At 36.6% G+C, this 25,382-nt stretch overlaps 1 protein-coding gene across 4 annotated transcripts in view; it reads left to right on the top strand.

The window, feature by feature from the left end:
• Window positions 1-25,382, top strand: part of ATAD1 (ATPase family AAA domain containing 1) — a 48,357-nt gene that overhangs the window by 18,329 nt on the left and 4,646 nt on the right. For all 4 annotated transcript variants that reach the window (XM_034662383.1, XM_034662382.1, XM_034662381.1 and 1 more), the window contains exons 3-8: window positions 569-667; window positions 2,605-2,725; window positions 6,375-6,575; window positions 13,717-13,823; window positions 18,907-18,996; window positions 21,636-21,686. In XM_034662383.1, coding sequence (XP_034518274.1) covers window positions 569-667; window positions 2,605-2,725; window positions 6,375-6,575; window positions 13,717-13,823; window positions 18,907-18,996; window positions 21,636-21,686 — 669 coding nt within the window. The remainder of the gene's footprint in view (window positions 1-568; window positions 668-2,604; window positions 2,726-6,374; window positions 6,576-13,716; window positions 13,824-18,906; window positions 18,997-21,635; window positions 21,687-25,382) is intronic.

Genomic DNA, 25,382 nt, shown 5'->3' with positions numbered 1-25,382 from the left:
TGAATTATTTTTACTATCTCTGGTTGCCTAGTCCCTGGAATTGGCTTTAACTAAAAAGGACAGCATCTCAGAACAATTTGAAATTTGGTAGCTATGGGCATCTGGTGTTGATAACTGGGTAATTTGAAGGAAGTTAGGCACCTGTTTTCAGAAACTTGTTGTAAGGAAAGAAATTGCGTTTGTCCATGTTTTGATATGCTTAACTCCTCTGTCTTTCATTTTGAGGTTCATCTCCACCTGTCACGATAATCCTACTAGGAAAGAGACCAAGTTGGACCCTGGAGTCTCATTGGAGCAGTCAAAGGCCCTATATTTGTCTCTTCAGTCACGTACCCTATATTTTCCATTTCTTAGGAGCTGGTTTAAATTGCTGTGATTTCTGTGGAGTTGGACACTCAAATCTACGTGAGGGCTTATACTGGGGAAAGAGGAGATCAAGGGGCCTAGAATTTCCCTGGAAAATTCTTGTATGTCTGTTCATTGCTTTTTAGACTTCACAGAACATCTCTTTTGCAGTGCCAGTACCTAAATACCAAACTAAAGGAAGTTGCTTGTTTTTTCATTCTAGGCAGAAAAATTAATGAAACAGATTGGTGTGAAAAATGTGAAGCTTTCAGAATATGAAATGAGTATTGCTGCTCATCTAGTAGATCCTCTTAACATGCATGTACGTATCTTGAATCTTATTTAAGATTGTTTTGGTCTAGCATTTTGTGTCGGGTCCTGAAGACGACCAGGTTTGATGATTGTCTAGGAGTCACAGTAGTCCGCGTAGCTTTGTGCTCACAGATACGATTTAGTACAGCAAAGGGATACAGGGCAAAATCAGCAAGAAAAGAAGGGCATGGGATGAAGTCTGGAGGAAATCAAGCACAGGCTTCCAAGAGTCTTCCCCAGTGAAGTCACACTCCTTCAGCCACAAGTTGTGAGAACACGTGTGAAGTGCTGTCCACCAGGGAAGCTCATTAGACTTATTAGCACCTAGGGTTTTAATTGGGACTAGTCATGTAGACTACACTTCCTAACATCTCCCCAGATTATACACTTTCAGAGGGAAAACAGATCTCCACCATAAACCATTTTGTTTGCACAAACAGTTGAGGCACAGTGAGGTGTTCTTATTGGGGAGTGGAGGGAATTCTTTTGAAATCTAAGCTCCCATACTCCAGCCAAGGGCCAACGTTGTAGGCAGGCCTTTCTGAGGACAGCAGTCTGGAGCCTGCTGTGTTAACTTTTCTTGGCATACACTTGTTTAGATAAACTTGTAATTTAATTCACCTTTATGGCATCTAAAAAGTCCTGCTTTAAGTTACATGGGTATTTGATTTGGAGTTTAAGTGTAGATTTTCATAATAAGGTATGGTAGACAACACAAGAGACTGAATTCGTTTTTCCATTCATGGCCTTAGCAAATTATTTCCTCTTCGAGTGTCAGTTCCCTCCTGTATAATCCAGGAGCCTTGTGATACCTACTCTACCTACTTCAAAAGGATTATTTGAACATCAGATTAGTATAGTTTATAAACTCTAAAATCCCGTGTATTTTATAACAAGCATAAGTGAATTTTGTACAACAGATATAAATAAATAGAACAAGTATGATATTCCTATATCTAAATCTGGAAAATAAAAATATGAAATGTCTTTTAGCATCCGTGTGCTCAGAGAGATACACGTCCCCAGAAGTAATCCTCCATTTGAATTGATTTATAAATTTTCAGTGGGACTTTCTTGGCCCTACCTGCGTTTACTTTTGAGTAAGACTATACCAATAGACTGTCTCTTTTGTTACAGCTACAGTGGAAGTAGGTGGTGATTTTTTTCAGATTTGGCTATGGCTTTTCACCTCTTTTTTTTTTTTTTTTTTTTTTTTTTAAGTTGTTAATCACTTGTAAATAATGCTTCTGACTCACCCCATCTCCAACCCCTTTACTCTGTCAGGTTAGATTTAGGGTGATGTTTTATACTTAGGTCTTTTTCAGTTAGTTTAGTCTTCCCTCTACCCCTCACCCCACAGATTTTTTAAGTTGAGTCGGAAGGCTTTAAAATACACATGCTATGTGTATTTTAAAGTATATATCCCCTATTTACTATTTATAGAGATAAAAGTTTTGGCACAGTTTTACTTTTGATTAATAAAATTCAAAAGTCCAGTTTTGTATGACTTTATTTCTAAAATCTATTCCTGTTATATTTGACAGTATCCTGAATGAATTAGGGGCACTGTCGGTAAGCTCTTCCCCATCAGCCAGTGCTGACTTAGCTGTCTGAGTTGTTTCTCAGTCTTCTTGGCAGAGTATCTCCTCCTCATAAATGGAGTGAATTCAGTTTATTCGATCCCTGTAGAGTTCTGAGTTCTAGGCCTGGTTTTCATTTGTTTGTTTGTTTTAATGGTAGATCGTAGACTATTAATTTCCTTTTTGTACTTTCATAATTGTTTAGTAATTTCATTATTGCTGTGAAACATCTTTACTCACATTATATTTTAATCTTTTATTATTATGTATAATTATCAGATTAGAGTTTGCCATTTTGGGGGGATCTTTTCTACTTCATTGGGTATACATAAGTTGTAAAATCCATGTCGATCTTACCTTTTACCAGGTTACTTGGAGTGATATAGCAGGTTTAGATGATGTCATTACGGATCTGAAAGACACCGTCATTTTACCCATCAAAAAGAAGCATTTGTTTGAAAATTCCAGGCTTCTGCAGCCTCCAAAGGGTATAGTACAAGTTTATGTTTGCTAAAGTATTAAGAATGTAGGAAACATTGAAACTTTCTGCCATTATAGAACTGGTATTTTTGAGGGTAGGTTTTCAAGAGAAAACAGATCTAGTGTTTTATAAATAGTAGTTTTAAAGTAATTGCTCATTCTTCAGCTTTCCAAATTTCAATAAAATTTTTTCCCTATAATTACATGTCAAAACAATCTCATTATTTCAAACTCATTTTTACTACTTCCAAACAAATAAAAATTTGGGACATTGAGGTGAAAGATCCAAAGTCATGATATGGGTTCTTTTGTTTTCAGAGTAAGACTTCTTTTTGTTGTTTCACAGTTTAGTGATTTTTTTTTTCCTCTTAGTAATCTTAATTATTTTTGGATTGCAATGATGTTTTAGAGGAAATACTGAAGTACAGATGAACTAGAAATTAAGTACTACTATTTTTAAGGGAAACTTCTTTATTCCTGGTTAGTAATCACTTTGAAAGCCCTGGAACTCAAGAATTAGAAATACTTATTTTAAAAAAAAAAAGTAAAAGAAAATGTTTATAACTCCATCTTTAAATGTAGTACTTCTATTCTCATCCATTCCAGTATTAATCATGTTCAGGTGTTGTTCAAGGTGATTCAGATGGAGCCTAGGTGATAATTGGCAGTGAGATGAATAGAGATGTGTTACCACAGCTTTCAGATATAGACGCTGCAGCAGAGCTGGATTTCCAGCTGCTCTTCATTGTATGCCCAACACTAGACAGGTTTGCTTTTCTGTTGCTAGTCAAGGTTGAAATCAAATTATTAGACACATACATTTTTTTGAAAAATAGAATCTGTATAAATATCAAAATAGCGCTATGTATAAGTTAGAGTTGCTTATAATCTTATTAATTTTATAGTTATATCACAAAGTGCATTAAATTTTATTTCAAAAGTAATGCAGCCGATATCTTAACATTTTCATGAAGTAGATAATTTTTGCTTCCAGTAAACAGAGGATGACGACAGTTATCTCCAAAAATGACATGTTCTTTTCATTAAAACAACAAAACTGTTTATATGGTTTTTCCTTTTATTTTCTAAAACAACAAAGCTCTGCCTTCCCCCCCCCAACAAGAAGCATTTCGTTTATTATGTTTTTAAAAGTTTTTCCCCCCAAGAAAATTCAAATGATTTATCTGAGCCCAGATCAAAAGAGTAAAGTAAAAGTTGGGTTATTCAGTTACGTTCTTTACTACCCTCTTCCACGTCATTGGTAGTCTGAACAAGAAAGAACCTTTATGATTTTTCATGTCTTAGTTTCACAAAGTTAGTGAATTTAGAAGAGTGAGTTGTGTTTTACATGCTATTAGAGAAAGTTCCTTTCCTCATCAGCGAGCTCTTAGCCCAGGTATTTGGGTGGCTTTCCCAGCTGGGCTTGGCCCCAGTTAGCACAGTAGATACAAAATTATGATGGGATGCTTCAAAGTTATGTGTAAATCTCTTGCTTATTTGAAAGCATTATCCAAAACTAGAGGTGGTTTCTGTGTGTATTTCAAATTTTTGTAAGTTATACAAGTATCTCTTGATTATGTAATATAAAGTTATACTCTTTGAGCCTTTTCAGCCTTGAATTTTTGGAAAGTTTTTTATCAGGAACAAAAGTTTGACAAACCATTGACTTTTTGACACTGAACATAAATTAGGTATGAGTGTACAAAAGCAGAGCCTAAAATCAGTTGCATACCATAGTTTGTTCCATTCTTGAACTGGAAATAGGTTACCTAGGCTAGAGTCATTGCTGTATTGCCAATTTTGTATTATCCCTAGACAGTTCATTGCTATCTAAGCCAAAAGTTGTCACTGCCTCACAGACCATACAAGGATAATTTGAGAATGACTTATAATATACTAGCACATGAAATCATACAATCACATAAAGGTATAAAGTTGCACCTGTCAGGCCAATAAATGGTTACAAGAACATGCTGTAAAACATTAATGGTTGTATTTAAAAAGTAACCCTTTATTATTCCAAATCTACAATTAAAATTCCATCTGAATACTTATAGTTCTTTCTACAAACTCTAACTTCGGTAATCATTATTTTGGCACAAAAGCTTTATGTTTGTGAATTTTACCATGTTCCATGTTCAGTGCATCGTGAAAATATAAGTAACTTAAGAAAAATATATTTTGAAAAGCAAATTTTTCTGAGGCTGTAAAAGCCTCCTTCTCTTCCCCCCCTCCTTGAGTACTTTGTATTTAAGTAGATTTAGTTTTTACAGATACTTATTTTTCCAGCTTTTGGACAAATTTTTTTATTAAAACTTGAAAGTCAATGGACTAGCTCAAAGAAAAATTTGTTACTAATAAGGTATTTGTCACTCATGAGGATTATTTCAAATTTGGATTTTTTGTCCCAATTTTCTTTTCTTCCTCATCCTAAATCTTTTATTTGTGTGCAGTATTTATGAAGTAAATCCCTTACCAGAACACCCATATTAAAGAGGGGTTGAGGGGCGCCTGGGTGGCACAGCGGTTAAGCGTCTGCCTTAGGCTCAGGGCGTGATCCCGGCGTTGTGGGATAGAGCCCCACATCAGGCTCCTCTGCTGTGAGCCTGCTTCTTCCTCTCCCACTCCCCCCTGCTTGTGCTCCCTCTCTCGCTGGCTGTCTCTATCTCTGTCAAATAAATAAATAAAATCTTTAAAAAAAAAAAAAAAAGAAAAAAAATTTGGGTGGGGTGGGATTTTAATACAAAATATTTATTTTTCTTATATTTTGTATTTTATTTTTAATAAAATAAAATTTTGGAAATCTCCAAAGCCTCTTCATTTTACCCCAACCATGCCACCTGCTAATATAGTCTTTTTAAGTGCAATTACATGAGAAAAGTAGAGAAGCTCTGAATTAAGCAGATACTTAAGTCTATACATACAATTTTTGTCAGACTTGTCTATGGTCATGATTTTAGTATTAACAAAAATATTTCCTCATTTTAGTTGAAAAACAGTTGGTGATGATTCCCAAAAGGCTTAAGACTTCAACCAGTTTAGATCTCTCATATTAAAAGAATTACTTTAAATTGGAAGGAGCAAACTGCTGTCAGTGGAGACTTTAGGTTAATAATACAGTTTTATCCCTTGGAAATTAAAACAGAAGTCACTGGCAGCTTTTGTTCCTTTTAAGAGGAAATCTTTGTCTGTGTGGGAAAAGGCTCATCATGCCCTTTTGACTAAAACTTAAGTTTGCTGAGTAACAGCAAAATAGTGTTTGCTACAGTCTGTTTTGAAGAAGTTCTCAGTTTTCTCTGAGCTGTTGTTAATGCACCGTGCTCTGTTAGCTTGTGAAGGTGGGTGGTGGTAGACGATCTTGTCAACCTTTGATAAAGGGGCATGAGTTTCGATGTCAAGGCGATTGTCTTTAGTACCCTGAACTAGACCTTTCCATGAAGGGAGGAGGCACAAGCGTGCTATAATTATAATCCCAAATATGTGTCATCACTGACACTGAACTTACAGAAGGTGGCACCTTCCTTTTCAAAAAAGATTAACAATAACAAGTGAATGTTGGGGAAAATTTTAGTGCAGGCATCATTAATATTATCACATAAACTAAAGCAAATATCTTGTTCTCTTAAAAGAAATAATAAAATCACATGTTTGTTCCAGGTGTTCTTCTCTATGGGCCTCCAGGCTGTGGTAAAACGTTGATTGCCAAGGCTACTGCCAAAGAAGCAGGCTGTCGATTTATTAACCTTCAGCCTTCAACGCTGACGGATAAGTGGTATGGAGAATCTCAGAAACTGGCTGCTGCTGTCTTCTCCCTTGCCATAAAGCTACAGCCTTCCATCATTTTTATAGATGAAATCGGTATGCAACTTTGCTGTGTGAGCATTTTAAAGCACCATTCTTAAGGGTGGTATTTAGATGACCAGATTCAGTTTTTAGCATTTATTAGGTCAAATTAAGAAAACAAAAGAGGTAGCCAGCATCCATATATGCTCCATATAATTTTCCATATTACAAAACGAACCATAATCTGTTCATTACCCTACTTGATAGTAATTCTGTCTCTCCCTATTACAGGCAGCATACAGCGATGACGCCTGTTTCCTTAGCGTGTCTGTTTGTCCAGGGTAGATGCCTGGAAGTTGAGCCATTAGGTTGTGTGATGGGTCTGTCTTCCACCTCACCAGGATTACCATTTCTTCAAAGTGCTTATGCCTGTTTTCACTCTCACCATTATATAGTTTCTCTACATACTCCCTAGAATTTATTTTTTCAGGCATTATCATTGATTTTTTTGTCACTTTAAAGAACACGAATTATCTCATCATTGTTTTGTGTTTCCCTGCTTTGCTGGTAAATACTGGCATCTTTGAAATGTTGACTAGTCATTTGGGTTTCCTTTTAAATTGCTAGTTTTTCTTTGGGTTTATTTGCATTCTCTTGGTAATTCTTTGTTGATGTTTATTACGATTGCAAATATTTTCTAGACTGGCTTGTGTTTTCACTTTATGATAGTTTCTTTTACAGGGATTTAAGTTCAGTTGTATTTATCCATCTTTTTTTCTTTACAACTTACACTTTTTGTGTCTGCCTTACAAATCCCTTCACCATCACCATAAGTATTCCTTTTTTTAAAAATGCACAGTGTGAAGTAGGAATCTAATTTCATTCTTTTCCATATGGATAGCCAGCTTATAAAATAGATCATCTTTCCCTGTATGTCATGACTTTTGTATTAGTGCACTTTTTCTGTATTTTATGGATCACATCAGTATTTTTGTTCTGTTCCTGTATGGTGAGTCCTAGTAAAGCTATAGTAATTAAAACTGGAGCTTTGAATTAATTATACTATTATATGTAATATGATAGGCTATATAGAAATCTAGAGAGAAAAATGGGTGCAGGTATATAGTACTTTGGTTACTTGTTTGCCTCGTATGTTCTCGCATCAGTTTATTACAACAGTTTTGGAGTTTGGGTGTGAATTTTGCACAAAAGCGCAGGTAGCTAGATTTTTAAAAATTTTATTCTAAGACGTTTTAAATAGCTTTAAATAGGAGGTGTGGTCAGTTTGCCTTTATTTTGATAGCTGATATATTTAAATTTTTTTCTGTTTTATCACTATGTGCTTTTTATTTACCAATCTAGTGGACTTTTTTTTTTTTACTTTTATTTCCATTTCCCTGCCAAAGTTCTTGAAGTTACATATTGTTTTTCTTATAGTGAAACATTTAGCATACCTACTTGCCTTAAAAGTCTAGGCTAACCATTTCTGCCTTCCTCCCAAACAACACAGGGGCCTTATGACTCTTAGAATGTAAGGAATGTAGAAAAAGCTTCTACCATAAGTCATATCTCACAGTACACCAGAGAATTCACACAGGGGAGAAGCCCTATGAATGTAATCAGTGTGGAAAAACTTTCATAAGCAACTCAATCCTCACAATACATCAGAAAACACACACAGGCGAGAAACCCTCTGAGTGTAATCAGTGTGGGAAATTCTTCTCGAGAAACTCCTACCTTACAGTACATCTGAGAACTCACACAGGGGAGAAGCCCTATGAATGTGAGATATGCGGGAAAACCTTTTGTCACAAATCAGATGTCACTAAACATGAGAAAACTCACATAGGGGGAAAACCCTATGGATGTACTCAGTGTGGGAAAACGTTTGTTGCAACTCGGGTCTAAAAGTACATCAGAGAACTCACACGAAGGAGAAGCCATATGAATGTGGTGAGTGTGGGAAATCCTTCTCTGAGAAATCAGTCCTCAAAGTACATCAGAGGATACACACAGGGGAGAAACCTTATAAGTGTAATGTATATGACTCTTAAACACTAATCAGGGGCGCCTGGGTGGCACAGCAGTTAAGCGTCTGCCTTCGGCTCAGGGCGTGATCCCGGCGTTATGGGATCGAGCCCCACATCAGGCTCCTCCACTATGAGTCTGCTTCTTCCTTTCCCACTCCCCCTGCTTGTGTTCCCTCTCTCGCTGGCTGTCTCTATCTCTGTCAAATAAATAAATAAAATATTTTAAAAAAAACAAAACACTAATCAGTCCACGCACCTCTTGCATGTTAACATTTTCTCTTATTTTATATCCACACTGGTTATTTCTACATGGTGGTACTTGTTTAGAGACCCACGTTTGCCAGTTTGTTTGCTCACTGTTTTTTGTTGTTGTTGTTGTTTTTTTAAAGATAGTATTTATTTATTTGACAGAGAGAGACAGTCAGCAAGAGAGGGAACAAGCAGGGGGAGTGGGAGAGGAAGAAGCAGGCTCCTAGTGGAGAAGCCTGATGTGGGGCTCGATCCCAGAACGCTGGTATCACGCCCTGAGCCGAAGGCAGATGCTTAACAACTGCGCCACCCAGGCGCCCCTCACTGTTGCTTTTTGAACACCTGCCTTTTCTGGATTTAATTTCCTTCTTACCAAAATCTGTCGAAGTTCTTTCAGCAGAGATCGTGAATACAGTAAATTCTGTCTTTGGATGAAAACGTGTTAATTCTACCTTCACTCTTAAATAATACAGAGTTATTTTTCTTTGGCATTTTGAAGCTACAAGTCCATTGTCTTCCAGTCATTGTTGTTGCTTTTGAGAATTCTGCTTATAGTCAGATATTTCTTTGTAAGTAATTTATCTTTTCTTTCTAGTGCTATTAGATTTTATCTTGTTCTATTTGATGGTTTTGCAAGACTTCCATTTTGTAAAATATATATATATTTTATATATATTTTATACTTATTTATATATATATAATATATATGTATGTGCATATACCCACTTCACCTCTCTATTTAATTTTGAGTCATTTCCACAGTTTTATCGAGTTCTCTACCATATTTCATCAGTTCTAAAATGTACCATGTTGTTATTTACATTTTAACCTTTCTGAAATTGGGATAGCATGTAATAATTGGCGGAGTTTTTTTTCTTCTTTTAGCATTATAATTTAATTGGCAACATTTAAAACTTTGTTGATACACAAAATAATGGTATGAGTGAAAATCAATCTTTGAGTAAGTTATAAAAAGTAATTCTTCACTTGGCTGTGTTTATGTCATGACCACTGGGTTTGTATTCTCTTAAATTTGAACTTTAAAAGTTCTGTTTGATTCTTTTTCAGATTTATCTTTTTTCACTGTAGTTTGCTCTTCTGTTTGAATTTCAGTCCCTCTTATGTCTCAGTTTTAAACATACTATTTTTATATAGTATTTTTTGGATTGTTTTTTCTGTGATCTGAAATTCTACTCCTTTGTATTGTCAACTCTTTTTGTACGAATTTGTTTCCTTGGGTCATTTCTGACATTAGATAGCGTATAGCTTGTTTTTATGTGAGAATTCTGCGTTGCCTGAGAACAATTGAGTAGTTTCCCTAACAGAGAAGCCTGTGGGGTCTGATCACTCGTGACCAATTTTTATGATAATTTCTCAACTTGGATGTTCCCAGACTGAATGACAGTTCAAATCCAGACTTCACGCCTGAGAGGGACGCCCTGTGGTCTTGGTTTTTTTATTTTTCAGGGGAAGCTTGTTTATCCCCAGAGCCCGACAGACAGACTTCTTTAACTCCCTGTAGCAGGGAGCAGAATTTTTTCCTGTGAGCGTGCTTCCTTTTGAGCATCATGGTTCCAGCGCGGATATGAACCTCGGAGCAGAACCTTCCAGTGCTCTGCGCACATACCTGCTGTGTCCACAGACGCACACGGCGGCGTAATCACCTCACATTCTCACCACTTGTTTCCTGCTTCCTCTTCTGAACTCTGAGATGTGTTTTCCTTTCTTTCTTAACAATCTCAGATACTCATTAAGCTTTTTTTTTTTTTTTAAATTACTGGACTGTGCTTTTTAGAACAGGTTTTTTTTTTTTTAGATTGATTTATTTGAGAGAGAGTGCATGCAGGGGGAGGGGCAGAGGGGGAGCAAGAGAATCTCAAGCAGACTTTTGTAGCTTGGCAGAGCACGGAGCATGACACAGGGCTCAGTCCTACAACCCTGAAATCATGACCTGAGCCGAAACCAGGAGTCGGAGGCACAGCCAACAGAGCCACCCAGGTGCCCCTAGAACAGTTTTAGTTTATAGAAAAATCGAGCAGAAAGTACAGAGAATTTCCATCTTCCCTCTCTCTGCACATAGACAGTTTCCCCTATTACCAATTGGCATTAGTGTGATACATCTGTTAGAATTGCTGAGCCAGTATTGATAACATTATTAGTAACTAAAGTCCATAGCTTATATTAAGGGTCGTTCTTTGTGTTTACAGTTCTTCCTGTAAGCTTTGACACGTGCATAATGTCCTGTATCTATCCTTACAGAATCAGGCAGAGTAGTTTCACCACCCTGAAAATCCCTTGAGCTCCGCCTGCTCCTCCGAAACCCCCGAACTCCCAGCAGCCACTGACCTGTTTACTGCTGGCTTTTACAGAATATCATAATCGGAGTCCTACAATATGGAGCCTTTTCAGACTGGCTTCTTCCACTCAGTAGTATGCTTTTAAGGTTTCTTCATGTCTTTGTAGCTTGGTGGCTCATTTCTTCTTATTGCTGAGTAACAGTCCATTGTATGGTTTTACCAGTTTGTTTTTGTTGGAGGACATCTTGTTTGGTTCCAGTTTGGGGCAGTGACGAGTAATGCTGCAACAGCAGTGATTTGCAACAAGATTTTGTCCAGTAGATACACATTTTCAACTCAGTTGGGTAAATACCTAGGAGTGCATTTGCTTAGATTGCATGGTAAAACTATGCTTAGCTTTGTAAGAATCACCAAACTGCCTTCCAAAATAGCTGTACAATTTTGCAGTCCACTCGTTTATTTGAGAGGTCCTATTGCTCACCGTGCTCTTCATCACTTGATATTACCAGTTTTTTGGATTTTAGCTATCCTGTTAAGTGTGTTGTGGTATCTCGTTATTATTTAAAGTTGCAGTTTCCTAATGACATACAATGTTGAGCATCTTTTCATATGCTTAGCTGCCATCTGTGTATCTTCTGTGAAATGTGTGCTCAGGTCTTTTGCCCATTCTTTAACTGGGTGGTTTTCTTATTGTTGAATTTTAAGTGTTCTTTGTATATTTTGGATACCAGTTTTTTTTTTTATCAAATAGGTGTTTTGTAAATCTTTTTTCCCATTTTGTGGCTTATTTCTTCTCTTAACAGTGTGTTTCACAGGGCAGAATTTGTAATTCTTTTTCTTTTTCTTTTTTTTGGTTGTTTATTCAGAATTATTAATTTTAATAAAGTCTAACTTAACCATTTTTTTCGTTGATCAATTATACTTTTGGTGTTGTATGTAAAAACTCATCACCAAACCCAGGGTCACTTAGATTTTCTCCTGTATTATCTTCTAGAAGTTTCGTAGTTTTCTGTTTTACATTTAGATCTGTAATCCATTTTGAGTTAATTTTTGTGAAAAAGTATAAGGTCTGTGTCTATATAGATTTTTTTGTACATGGATTTCGAGTTGTTCTAGCAACGTTTGTCAGGTATGCGTTAAGTTTAAAAAAACATATTTTTCCAACTTTTTTGTTACTATTTACATACATGTCTTTTTCCATCCTTTTCAGCATCTGAGCTCTTAGGTTCAAAGTGTGTCTTGTAAGCAGCAGACAGCTGGGTTTGTTTTTTTTTAAACCAGTCTAATTTCTTAACCATGTATGTGGGTACTCTTAAGACCGTCTACATTTAATATAGTTACTGATACAGTTAGGTTAATATACCTATCCAGCACTTGAAGTTTTTCATATTATTTTAAGGAGCTGTCTTGCCAGAACCAACTTCTTAGTAATGAAGATAATTTAGGACTAATTAATAGCACAGTTATGGTGGTTAGGTAGGCGGTTGTACTTACACATATTATCTTTAAAAAGAAGCAATTTAAAAATGACAGCATTTTCTACATCCAGAGTAGATGGGTTAGTTTGGTACATAGTCCAACAGTGGGACAGACTGTATAAAATTGGAACTATATATGAAAATCCAGGATATATATTTGCTGTCAGAAGACTCTGTCATCTCGTTGTATTGTGTTTTTGCCATAATTACTTAAAAAAAAAAAATCTTTTTTTTTTTTTTTTTTTTTTTTAAAGCTTGGATGGACCTAGCACATTGCAAAGCATTTCTATGGTACTTACACATATAGATCGACAGACTTCAGGTTGTAATTTCAGGCCTGAAATGTAAAGTGTACCCAGAAATGCCATTTATTTGAAGGGATATAAGAAAGCATTTGTAATAGGATTATACTAGGCAATCCAGGATTTATTTTTACTGTCTTTTTCTCATTCTTAGAATGTACTGTCTTCCAGGTCCTTTTCATTCTAGAAGGAAAATGTTTTCCCCCCTTTTAAAAGCATCTCATGTTCTTTGTAGATAATTGGGAAGATAGAAAATAATTCAGGGGAAAATCTGAATTGTCCTTAAGTCTATCATTGAGAGATAACTAAAGCGATAAGCATTTTGGTGTAGTTTCTTAAAGGCTTTTTCACAATACATAACGTATACGCACATGCATGCTAGCATGTGTGTTTGAAACCATTTTCTGTCCTGTATTTCCCACTTAGTAGTGTGTTGACATTTTCCAATGTCATTGTTCTTTATTTCTAGAAAAAGTCTGTGAGGAAAAAGAACGCAATCCCATAATTAAGAATACATAGGATGCAGATAACCTGGAAAGTTAGGGCCAAAGCACACAGACCTTCACTCCAAGACATCACTTGATCCTCTTCCAGCCTCTTAGTACCAGATCCTGTCCTTCTTTAAATATGTTGGCATGAACATATTTTTAGGAAAGAAATGAAGATTGGGAGTTGATTGTGTTTTAATTTGCCCAGTTATTTGCCAGAATTGTTGTATCAGACTAATGTGTGAGAAGGCGTAGTTGAACCCATTTTCTTGTACTCTTTCAGAGTTTTTGGCTTTTGATTAAGGGTTTGAAGTTATAGGAAGAGTAAATAATTCAATATTAATTTTAAAGTTGAGGACTTTTTCCTTCTAGACTCCTTTCTGCGAAACCGTTCAAGTTCTGACCACGAAGCTACAGCCATGATGAAAGCTCAGTTTATGAGTCTGTGGGATGGATTGGACACTGATCACAGCTGCCAGGTATGTGAAAGAAATCTGCTGTGAGCTTGTTGCGGGGGGGCGGGGTAAGAGAAAATTCGCTGGGCTACTTCATAGGCTTTTTTAGAAAAGTTTTTTTAATAAATTTTTATACTTATTAAGTGATGGGGATCTGAAAAGAGTGGTTTGTGCACATTTTCATCCATTTTGAGGACTAAGTGCCTGAAACGAATACAACAGAGAAGAGAAAACCAGGATGAGGCCTCTCCTTGGAGTTTTTACAATCCTCCTGCCAAGGGAAAGGAAATTAGTGGCTGTGAGTCCTGTATGCACGTTTCTTCAGACCCTTACCGTGAATTTTTACTCTCCATTCCTCTGTCAGTTACCTTCGTTTCATTTTGCTGTTTTCATTAGTTGCTGGAACGTACACACTTTCCCACTTCCTGCTATATGCACCTTCCTTAGGATCCCAGTTTTATAAAAGACAGTGTTCTAGTCTGGGCCTTGTCTGTTAACCCTGCAGGGCTGTGAGCCCTAGAACTAGGGTCCCTTGGTATGCCCGAAGGGAATGCACCTGTATTGTTCAATTTGCTTCTCGGGGTTCCCATTTTTTCTTAGTTCTTTGCCTCTGAATGTTCCATATTTTCTTGCCAGAACAATAATGTATTTTAAAAGAAAATTTTAAAGAAATTCACCTGGCTTATTTGTTTTTCTGCCATTATTACTGGAAATGAAAGTTCTAGAACTACTCTTCTTTTTCTGTTTTTTGTTTTTTCCATGAATCATCTATTTTATATCTCATGGAAAAGTATTGGAAAAGTTAATGATGTTCTTTTGCTGTTTAACTTTAGTAGGTATTATCTATTTTGTAATCTGTTTTTGCCCTTTCATATTTAGAATCATATCTTCTATCACTTCTAAAAAATTCAACCATTATTTCCTAAATATTGTTCCCCCTCCATTCCCCATGTGATCTCCTTATGGAATGCCAGTTGGATGTACCTTATTTATATTCCATGCTTTTTAACTTCTCTTTCACATTTTCTCTCTCTTTGTGCTATAGTCTGGGTAATCTTTTACTTAGTTTGCTAATTCTAGGTTCAGTTGTATCTCTTCTGCTATTTAATCTTTTTATTGAGCTTCTTATTTCACTTATTATGTTTTTCAGTTCTAGAAATTCTTTTAGATCCTTCTTGAAGTCTGCTAGATCAGTTTTGATGGGGTCTTGCCCATCAACTCATGTTTGCAACTGGATTAGAAAACTAAAGCCCTGGGGCGCCTGGGTGGCTCAGTTGTTAAGCGTCTGCCTTCAGCTCAGGGCGTGATCCCGGCGTTCTGGGATCTAGCCCCACATCAGGCTCCTCCACTGGGAGCCTGCTTCTTCCTCTCCCACTCCCCCTGCTTGTGTTCCCTCTCTCGCTGGCTGTCTCTGTGTCAAATAAATTTAAAAAAAAAGAAAAGCCCTGGGATCAACTAGCTGTATGACCTTGGCCAAATATTACAGTCACTCTGTATCTGAAAGCAGAGAGAACTGTCTATAAAAAGAGAAGGGTAGGATCCACCTCAGAACTGTTGTCAGGTTTTAAGGAATCTGAGTAAAGTGCTTTTAACTTGCCTGGTATTTATTTACTGCATAAGTATTTGCTTGTGATTTTTTTGATTCCTTCTTTATTCTTTTGAATATGTTAAAATGCTTATTTTTTAGTTGTGTCCAGCAGTTCTAACCTATGACTGTACATCCGGTTCTGTCATTTGTTCTGAGTTTATGGTGGCTATTTCCTTGTGTGTTTTGTGATTTCATGGGAAAAACCATATTTGGTAGAACTTTGTGTCTGAATTTTTGGAAGCTGTGTTGAAGGTTTATGGCCCAAAGGACTCAAAGAGGATTTTGTATTTGTCTTCTGCCAGATTTTTTTCAATACCAATAGGTAGAGTCAGATCCGAGATCCATGTTAGCTGGCGAAGCACCATGAAATCTCAGATTGTGCGTGTGTGTGTTCATATGTCTTTCCAAGAACCTAAGCTTGGACTACTGAATGTGTTTTCTAATATTTCACTTTTTTCAGGGCCTCGTACTTGATGAGTCCCAGCTTCATGTAGGGTGGTCTCTTATTAAGCCTGTAAGGTGTCCAGTATACACCCCACTGTCTGAGATCTGTACGTTTCCACATGGTATGTGGTCAGCTTTTCCCCTTGTTTACTTCCCTTGTACATAGACTTCGCTGCTGGCTCAGCTCAGTTCCTTTACATTTTTGCAGATTTGTTGCTTAATTTGAGGTTTTTTATACTGTTATTTTTGTTTTATAGCAGGAGGGTTTAGGATCTCCTAACTCCACCACATTACCATAAATCAAAAGTTAAAACATCCTCCTCAAGGACAACATGAAGCCATGTGTCCTCCTCCTACATCCTCTTCATGAAAATAAAATTTCATTATGAGGGAAAGTGGCCTTTAGTGTTTGTTGGATGATAGAGAAGGAAGTACAACATTGATAAATTTAGGTGACATTAATAGGAATAATTTTTGTTAATAATTGGTGCTAATAAGGCTGTTCAATAGGAATAGTTTACAGGCTTCCAAAAACTGATTATCCTCCTAAGCAACGGTATTAAAAGCACTTAGCCTGTGTAAGAGAAACTTGTTTCAGATTATATCGGAGCAGAGCGCAGTTTTAAATGCGGTACAACTTAAAACAGCTGTTGTTAGAACCATAATTCTTCATTACACTGACAGTATGCACTGCTTTCATTGTGATAAATAAATATTTGTGGGAGCAAATAAAGATGTGGCTTTTTTATTAAACTCTAGGAACAATTTTTTTTACCTTTTCTGTGTGTTGAGGGGATTAAAATTGATATCGTTAACCTGAATATTAGGTTTAACATATTCTTTCGTATAAACCAGTTAGCTTTTCTCTAAAATTGTCTGTTCTGTGACGATGGACCCAGCCCAGTACCCCTGCTTTCTCTTGTGTGTGTGATATGCCACAGTGGAAACAAAAATCGCTGAGTGGCCCAAGTCAGCCTGTCACCAGCTCTGGAAATCCAGGTTAACTGATGACACGTTCTGCATCTGCAGAGCTGTGAAACAAAAGAAAGATTCTAAAAAGTCAACTAAAGCACTGTTTTTTCTGCTTAAATACTAAAAAATGACTATTTCTTCCCTTTTTGAATTTTAGTGCATTTGCACTGGAGGTAATGTGTACAGTTCATCCATTTTTGCCTCTTATAATCTCTCCTTAAAACACTTTTTTAAGTGAGACTGGTAGTTTGAATCACTCTTGCTTTTTATCATCATGAATATCTGGTATCATCCTGTATGTATTTGTTACAACATGCTGTGCTAGATTTATTTAAATTCCTTGATCCTGATTTTTGGCATCCTGTCTCCCATACTGGCTTTTGTTTTAGGCTGTTTGTTTAACTACAGTGTTTCTCAAAATACAGCCCATTTTTCAGGTTTTTCAAAGTACTGCCTCAGCCACTATGTCTTTTGTGATTCTCTACAATCTGATATGGTCAGTCTTCCACAAGCTACCTTATCACTTTGAATCTCTTTTAACACTTAATATATACTCTATCTCAAAATGTACTTATATTCATTCTTTATCTTATGCGGTTCCTTTGATCACTTTTAGGACTTTTTTGTTCTAGGGGTGCCTGGGCGGCTTAGTCAGTTAAGCGGCTGACTCTTGATCTCATCTCAGGTCTCGATCTCAGGATGGTTAGGTTAAGCCCGGCATTGGGCTTCATGCTGAGCGTGGATCCTCCTTAAAAAAAAAAAAAAAAAAAAATTGTTTTACATTTCATAGAAATTTTACCATATTAATTTTATAGGGTTGTGGAAAGTCAATAAATTTGAAAAATAAATAAGAGCATTAATATTTTTAAGACAGCTTTAATACAAAATTGCATTATATTGTGGAACTAACATTTCTCAAATTTATGTTTGTGTTTACATTTTTTCCCTCTAGGTGGCAACATCTCACAGTTAAATTGAAAATAATTTGGCTCTTGAATGTCATTAAATGTAAAGAGTAGAAGTAGAATATTAAGGTTTAATGGATCTTCCAGCATGTTCTGGAGTTAGATTATTTCAGAAAGCTAAAACCTCTTAGACTGAAATAAAATTATATTGAAGAAAAGTTTTCATTAGAATACCGGTTAATTTCATATTGTGTAGCAGATATGGGCCATTATTGGGTTATACAGAAATACCAACAGTAATGGTAATATTGAAGCCTTTCAGAAATTGATTTGTTTTGGATATTTTGTCTTTTTGTGTTGATTTTTCATGTCTACATGTCTACATCCTTAATAAATAAAGTGATACAGACCCAGAGATTGGCAGGGTCACCAGCATTTTCTTCTCTTTCTTCTTCTTCTTCTTTTTTTAAGCAGTCTATACGCATCAGGTAGAGAACTCATGACCCCAAGATCAAGAGTCGTACTGTTCACTGACTGAGCCAGCCAGGCGCCACATTTTTTCTTTTTTTAAATTCTACCCAGCATTTTGATGTTTGCTCTTAGTTTAATGTTTGCTCTTATCCTGTTGCCCTTGTTGGAAGCTTGATTGCTTGAGGTTGTTTTCTAGCACTGACATGACGTCACCAGCACTGCTGGTGGTGCTGTAAAATGGTGATGTGACATCTAGAGGGAAAAGTACATGCCATCTCTTACTAGTGCTGGAATCCTCAGACTCGGGGGAAATGATTCCTTTATATGAGTATTAAAGGACTTGAAGTGTCCCCCATAGAGACTCCCAAGCTGTAGCATACATGGCTTTTAGTTGTTCATCGTGTGGTCATAGAGCAATCATATATTGCAAAATACAACCTTTTTTACTTTAAATTTGTATAATTCTTCATTAACTGAACAGTATGTTATTTTAGTTATGGAAAGGCTGGTGAAATGCATCAGTCTTTCCAGTTTTGCTATGATTTGATCTATTTAGGCTTAACTTTGGTTTGTAGTTACAAATTTTTGAGTAATACTGGATTAAAATCATGTCTTATAGAAGATTTAAACACTCCTTAATTTCTGTATCTTCTAAGCCCTAGTAATAACATCCTAAAAGGAGCATTACTGGTAGATTTAATACCTTGTGTTTTCTTTATCTGCCCAGGTCATAGTGATGGGAGCTACTAACCGTCCTCAGGATCTTGACTCGGCCATCATGAGAAGAATGCCCACGAGATTTCATATCAACCAGCCTGTAAGTGGTTTTGATTGATGTTGTGCACAGTTAAATACTCAGCTTTTTATGGGAAGGGAATGTTTTTTGTAATAGGACTTACTATTTATGACAGGCAGTAAAGGAACAGGGCAAGCATCCCCGTAGCTGTTTATTTGTCCTCTCCACTCTCCACTTTGTTTGCCTCCCTTCTTACTTAACCTGAGTGTTACTTGCTTCTCTTCAAAGTATGTAATTACCCCAAGTTTGCTTAGCTGCTTGTGTGGTTTTCTTTAGAATGTAGCAAGCCATCTTGGAAGGTACGTAGAAAACCCAGACTATGGTTTTGGTTTAGCACAGGATGAAATTAGGAGCGCTGGCGGTAAAGAATCATTCCCTTCAGAAGGCTGACCGGAAGAACAACTGCGATTGATCTGATTAATTATTGGCAGTTGTAGTCGGTGCTTTCCTTTGATAGGATTAATGGGTAACCGTTCGCTAAGATATTACACTTAATGCAGTTGTGAGGGCGGTCTTGAACCAGTGTTATCTCCTTTCTAGTACTTTTTTTTTGTTAAGAAATACCCTCAAGTCAATGATTATAACTTACCATATGCTATAGTTTTTGCACAAAGTCCTCACATCTTGAACTTTATGTGCCTTTAGATAGAAGAAGAAAACAGGGTTAGTAAGTAAATATGTGTGCCATACAATCAGCATGCTATGTGTACAGCTGTGTAGAGGAACTCTCAGTGTCATTCCTTTCAAATATTGAAATTTTGAATTTTGAAATAAAAATGTTGTAATACCGCTTACAGTCTCTGGGCTAAAAACAACTCGTCCCCTTGTATATTCTGCACCTTGCCAGTTTGTGGCAGTAAACATGGTTTCCTAACATTGATGGTCGTGGCCTCTGTAAAATTGCTCTGATCTGTTATTTTCTGTGGCTACAGCCTCTGGCCCCTCTGAGGGTATGCACAAAGTTAGTCACTCTTTTAGAAAATGAGAAATCAATGAAGAAATTTTTTAACTTGATGTAGGAGACTCTAAAGTTGAGTTTGACGAGCATTGAGCACTGTCCATGTGTCAGGCACCTGCCAGGCTCTGGTGAAGAAACGCGGCCCCCGTCCTCCACTCTGTGTCGCAGGAAAGGCAGCCACATAAATAAGTGACAGAAAAGGTACTTTACAAAAGTGTGTTTAAAGAACTGTGAGAACCTGAAACGATGATGAAAACTAGTAATTCTGTCTGAGTAGTTAGTAAACTCTACAGAATCCAGCTGGGCCTTGAAGGATGGCAGGAATTTCATATGCAAGCGAGGCAGGGAAAGTCTTTCTACCAGGAAGAACAAAGGCAAGAAGGTATGGGAGCATGTGGTTAATGATGGCCTCTGGGGGTAGTTCACTTCTGGCGTCCAGAAAACAGGCAGAGGGAGGGCTGGAAAGGTACACCGCTGCCAACTGTGGATGAACTTTGTATGCCTCGACCAAGAACTCCCCTTCTACTTTGTTAGCAAGACAGCAGGACATATTTTTAAAGAAAATTAATTTACTTCAGTGGTTCTGAAGACAAAGATTACATTGATAGGATCTCTCCTTGTAGTCCAGTAGAAAACAAAGGTTTTTGATGTACAGTAGAATGAACGTAGGACACAACAGCTTGGAAGGTAGCCTTTGCTAAAGTTCTAAGTTAAATCTAGTTAGTTATCAAAATGGGCTGTAACATTATTGGTCAAATTGGTTACATGTTTGTGTGCTCTTAATGTAGAGACTGGGCTTTTGTAATCCCCTTTTCACTCTGTTCTTAGAGAATACACACTACACAGTAATTTTTTCTTATTTTGTAACTATGATGTCGAATTTTATGATTAACCTTACCTTAAAACTCTTCTCTAAATTAAATGATTGTTAACAAAAAGTAGTTATTGGTGCTCACATAACAAATTTACCCTCACACTGAACACTCTTGAATTACAAAAACAACAGGGTTTAGTGTTGTGTTTCTGGTCATTTGATTTGATACTCATGATAACTAGCTCTTTTTTCAGTGGTTGTGGGAATAGGAATGAGTTCAGGCATGATAATTTATTAAAGCATTTATATTTACCATATATGTAAGGTTTTCCTTAAAAGCTTCTATTATCTGGTATAATACTATGAATCATCACTGGGCCAGGGGGATGCATATAAGCGTATAAACAAATGTACTGTCAGCACTAAACAAAAACTGTCTAATATAAATTAGCGAGTGTGGAAGTTACAGGTTGAAGTGGGGGAACGAAGGGGGCATTGTTGCCATCTCTTCCAATCAGTGGTAAAAATTTTACCGCAGCATTAAGTTTTAAGAAGTTTCCTGAATAAAGAAAAGGGGATTTGCAGAGCCACAGGGGAAAGACATTGGTCATCCTAGGTATTCATTCATTCACTCAAGAAACGTTTAAGGGCATGTTATTTCCCGGACATTGTGCTAATCACTGGGGATTCAGAATAAGAAGATGGGAATTCAGTAGGTTGACCACAGACAATTAGAGTCTAGAACGTAGATCTTGCTTTAGTCAGTGTTTTAGAGTTCTGTCATTTCCTGTAGGTATTGTCAGATGGTTTAGAGAGGAAAGAAACAATAGAAAAACTAGTTGTTCCTTATTTTTTTTTAATGCTAACTAGAAATTATTCTGGTTTTAGGCTCTAAAACAAAGAGAAGCAATCCTGAAACTCATCTTGAAAAATGAAAATGTAAGTAGAAAATTACAGTTTTCCCTATCCTATAAGTATGTTTATGTTCATAAAATTATTTTAGAGAGAAATGAAAAAGTAACCTGAGAATAAACAGCTTTGTACGTGACATTAATCACTGTAAAACTGTTGGCCGTTCCTGCAGCTCAGTAACCCTGGTGCATGTGAACTTAATACAGATGGTTTACTTTTCTTAAAGCCCTGTGTTTTCATATCTACACATTAAAACCTTCTTTGGTGTTTCTAGACAGTTCTCCAGTTAAATAAGATACATTTTTTTTGTACAGCACTGTGTGGTTTTTTTTCTCATTTATTTAATTGCAGTATTTTTTGAAGTTGGAATTTAGATTTAAGAAGGTATGATAATCAAAATCTTTAATAACTTGTGTATTTAAGGTCACATGCTTCAGAATTAAGTACATTAAATGGTATTCAGGGAGGAATCTCACTTCCTCTCCTGATTTCTTCTGTCCTTTCAGATGGCATTGTCCATACCAGCAAATTAGAATATGTATTATTATTCCTCTTCCCCGTTCTACATAAGCCATATTAATAAACTGCATACATTGTCCTGTGCATTGCTTTTTTCACTCATCTTTGAGATCTTTCCATATTAGCATACAGTGTCTTTGTTCTTTCTCTCTCTCTTTTGGTTTTTTTGTTGTTTTTTTGTTTTGTTTTTGTTTCTGTTTTTGCATTGCATAGGATTCTACTGTATGGATATACCATAATTTATTTAATCAGTGCCATATTGAAGAACATTCAGGTTGATTCCAGTCTTTTACTATCATAAAAATGCCTTGTACACATGTCCCTTCACACTTGTGCAGGAATATTAGTGGGGTGGATTTTCCAGAAGAGGAATTGCTAGATCAAAGGATATGATTTATAATTTTGGTAGCTGTTGCCAAATTACCTGTGCTAATGTACTCTCACACCAGCAGTGTTAGAGTACCTCTTCCCCTGTAGTCTTGCAGAGTGCTGTGGAACTTGGTGCCGACATGAGAAAATGGTCTCTCGTTCTAGTTTTAGGGATGAAATGAGTATGTTTAGGAGCCACTGGGAAGTTTTTTCTGTGAAATACTTGGTTCATATGCTTTATCCATTTTTCTGTTGCAGTGTTCTGTTTCTTATCGATTTATAGGAACTTAATACATTAGGGAGATTTCTCTTCGTTTATAGGATTTGAAAATACTTTTTCCTGGTTTGTCTTTTTTAATTTACTGGGATTTCCCCCCTTTATGGTTTCTGAGTTTTGAGTAACATCGTATTCCTCACTATCCTAAACTTCATATCTTAAACTCATTATTTGAGGGGCGCCCGGCTGGCTCATTCCGTGGAGCATGCGGCTCGATCTTGGGGTTGTGAGTTCAAGCTCCACGTTGGGCATAGGTCTTACTTAAAAAAATTAATTAATTAAATAAACTCATTATTTGAACTTGCTATATCCAAACTAAAAAAATCAAATAGATTCCCATAGTGAGGCATTCTTGTATTTCCGTGGTCTGCCTCCGTCCTTGGGTCACTAATTCCGCTCCAGCTCTCCCCTACTTCCCCACCTCCCAGGTTTATTTTAGTTGTATCTCTAAAAGAAAGAATTCTTAACTTTTTGACTTAACCTCATAAACTTTATTACACTCAGCAAAAAATTGACCATAACTACTTATTATCATTGAATACCTCATCTGTTCAGATTTCCTGTCATCTCCTAAATGGCTCATTTTTGGGTTTGGTTTTTTTTTGTTTTTTTTTGTTTTTTTTTTTACCATGTATTTGTTTGACTCAAGATCCATGTAAAGTTCATGATTTGTGATTATTTGATAGTTTTTTAATCTTTTAATCTATATGCTATAGATTATTCCTTCATCTCTCTCTCTCCTTTTTCTCCACCTTCTTTCAGTTTATTTGTTGAACCCATCAAGTTGGGTTTGTCCACATTTTTTCCATGGTCTTGGATTGTGCCCTCGTCCCCCACCCAAACTGTGCTGGCTATTTTTGCTGATTTTTCTGTAGGAGTTTTAGAATTAATTTGTGTTATTCAAGAAAAAACAAACATTAATGTTTTTAATGGATCATAATTCAAGAGAATTAAGATCTTTTTGATGTTTAATCTTTCTGTCCAAAAGCAGGTATGTCTTTTTGGTTCTTCTAGTCTTCTCCCACATCTTTCAGTGATGTCGTATTCATTTTTTTCTTTAAAACCAATCAAAACATATGTGCTATTTGTGAAAGTTTAAAGACCCTAGCAGATTACAGCGATTACTACTGTAGGGATAGTAGAGTCATTTAGTAAAAGAGAGAAAAACTGTGTAATCTTTTCTTAAAAACTACATGTCCGTGAGATATTTTGTACAATTTCAGGGAAATTCCTAAAACTCTCCATGTGTTTTGGGTAAGGAACTCCTGTCCTATATGAGCGAAAAACCAACAGATTACATTCGCCTTCAGCTGAATATTCAATAACTGCTTTCAAAAATACATTGTGTAGTTGTAGTGCTGAAGACACTTAAATCAGTAAACCTTTAACAGAGATAGGTGTCAGTGAGCAGTTCAGGGAAGAAAACAAGTGGTAAAATAATTCCACGAGTTCTTTTGAATTAGGATGGCTGTGGTGTGACTTGAAATTTATTATGTATTAGAAGGTAATTGCTGACGATTTTGTAGAGACTTCAAGTTAATACAATTATTTAATTTTTAAAACTGTAACGAAGGATGGTACTGCTAGAAGTTAACGTGTGTGGTTTAATACAGATGACGTGGATGACTTACACATAGATGACAGATATAAATGATACAGTTTAAGCTCTGTCTCATAAGATAGCCATGCTTTACACAGGCTGACATTTTCCCATTTAACTTAAGAAACTCCTGATTATTTCTAAACTTCTATTTCATATTCTGCTTTTTTTTTTTTAACAATACCATCTTTGGAAATTCTTTTAGAATTACATTTGTCATGGGGATAAGGAATTTTTAGCATTCTGTTTCTTAAAGCACAAAGAACTAGTCTCCAGTTTTATGATTCAGAATAATTCTGAATGCTTTCTCGATAACTGTCGGTGTGGGAACATCATATTTCCCACTAGCTGGTATTTATATGCTGAAGGCATATCGTTACTTCACTAGAATCTGAAAGAAATTATTGTAATTTTGTTAAAAGATGTCTCAAATGATACTCTTCTAGTCTTTCACATTTCTTTATTGGTAGTTCCTTAGCACAACTCTCTCATTTAAAACAGGGTAGTGATTTTGGCTTTAAGTTTAAAGTATAAGAAGAATTAGAACTAATAAAATGGATACCTCGTACAGGTATCCTGTCTCTGTAGTAAGGCGATCAGGGTTTTCCTTCTACACGCGAGTTTAGACCTTTTCCATAACACAGCAGGAGTAGTTCATAGGCATGGGCTTTGGAGGCAGACCAAGGGCCCCACATGGCTGGCTTGACCTCTCCCTGCTGGGTGACTTTGGGCAGATAGTGTTGAGCGTCTCTGTGCCCTTATTCTTCTCCCTGGGAAAGTGGAGGCAATGCCAAGAGTCTCACAGAATCCTTTTGAGAATTTAGCTGATGCCTGTAAGTGCTGAGAGCACCCTGCGTGTTGCGCCCCCCACGGCAGACGCAGTAACTGCACGCAGGCCGGTGCTGCGCTCCCAGCTGTCTCAGGAGTCTGTTAACTTATGCCAGTATTGCTCCCGGGA

The sequence above is a fragment of the Ailuropoda melanoleuca genome, chromosome 6 (assembly GCF_002007445.2).
Source record: "Ailuropoda melanoleuca isolate Jingjing chromosome 6, ASM200744v2, whole genome shotgun sequence".
Lineage (NCBI taxonomy): Eukaryota > Metazoa > Chordata > Mammalia > Carnivora > Ursidae > Ailuropoda > Ailuropoda melanoleuca.
Note: the sequence above shows the minus strand (reverse complement) of the source record. Positions and strands in the feature narration are given on the sequence as shown.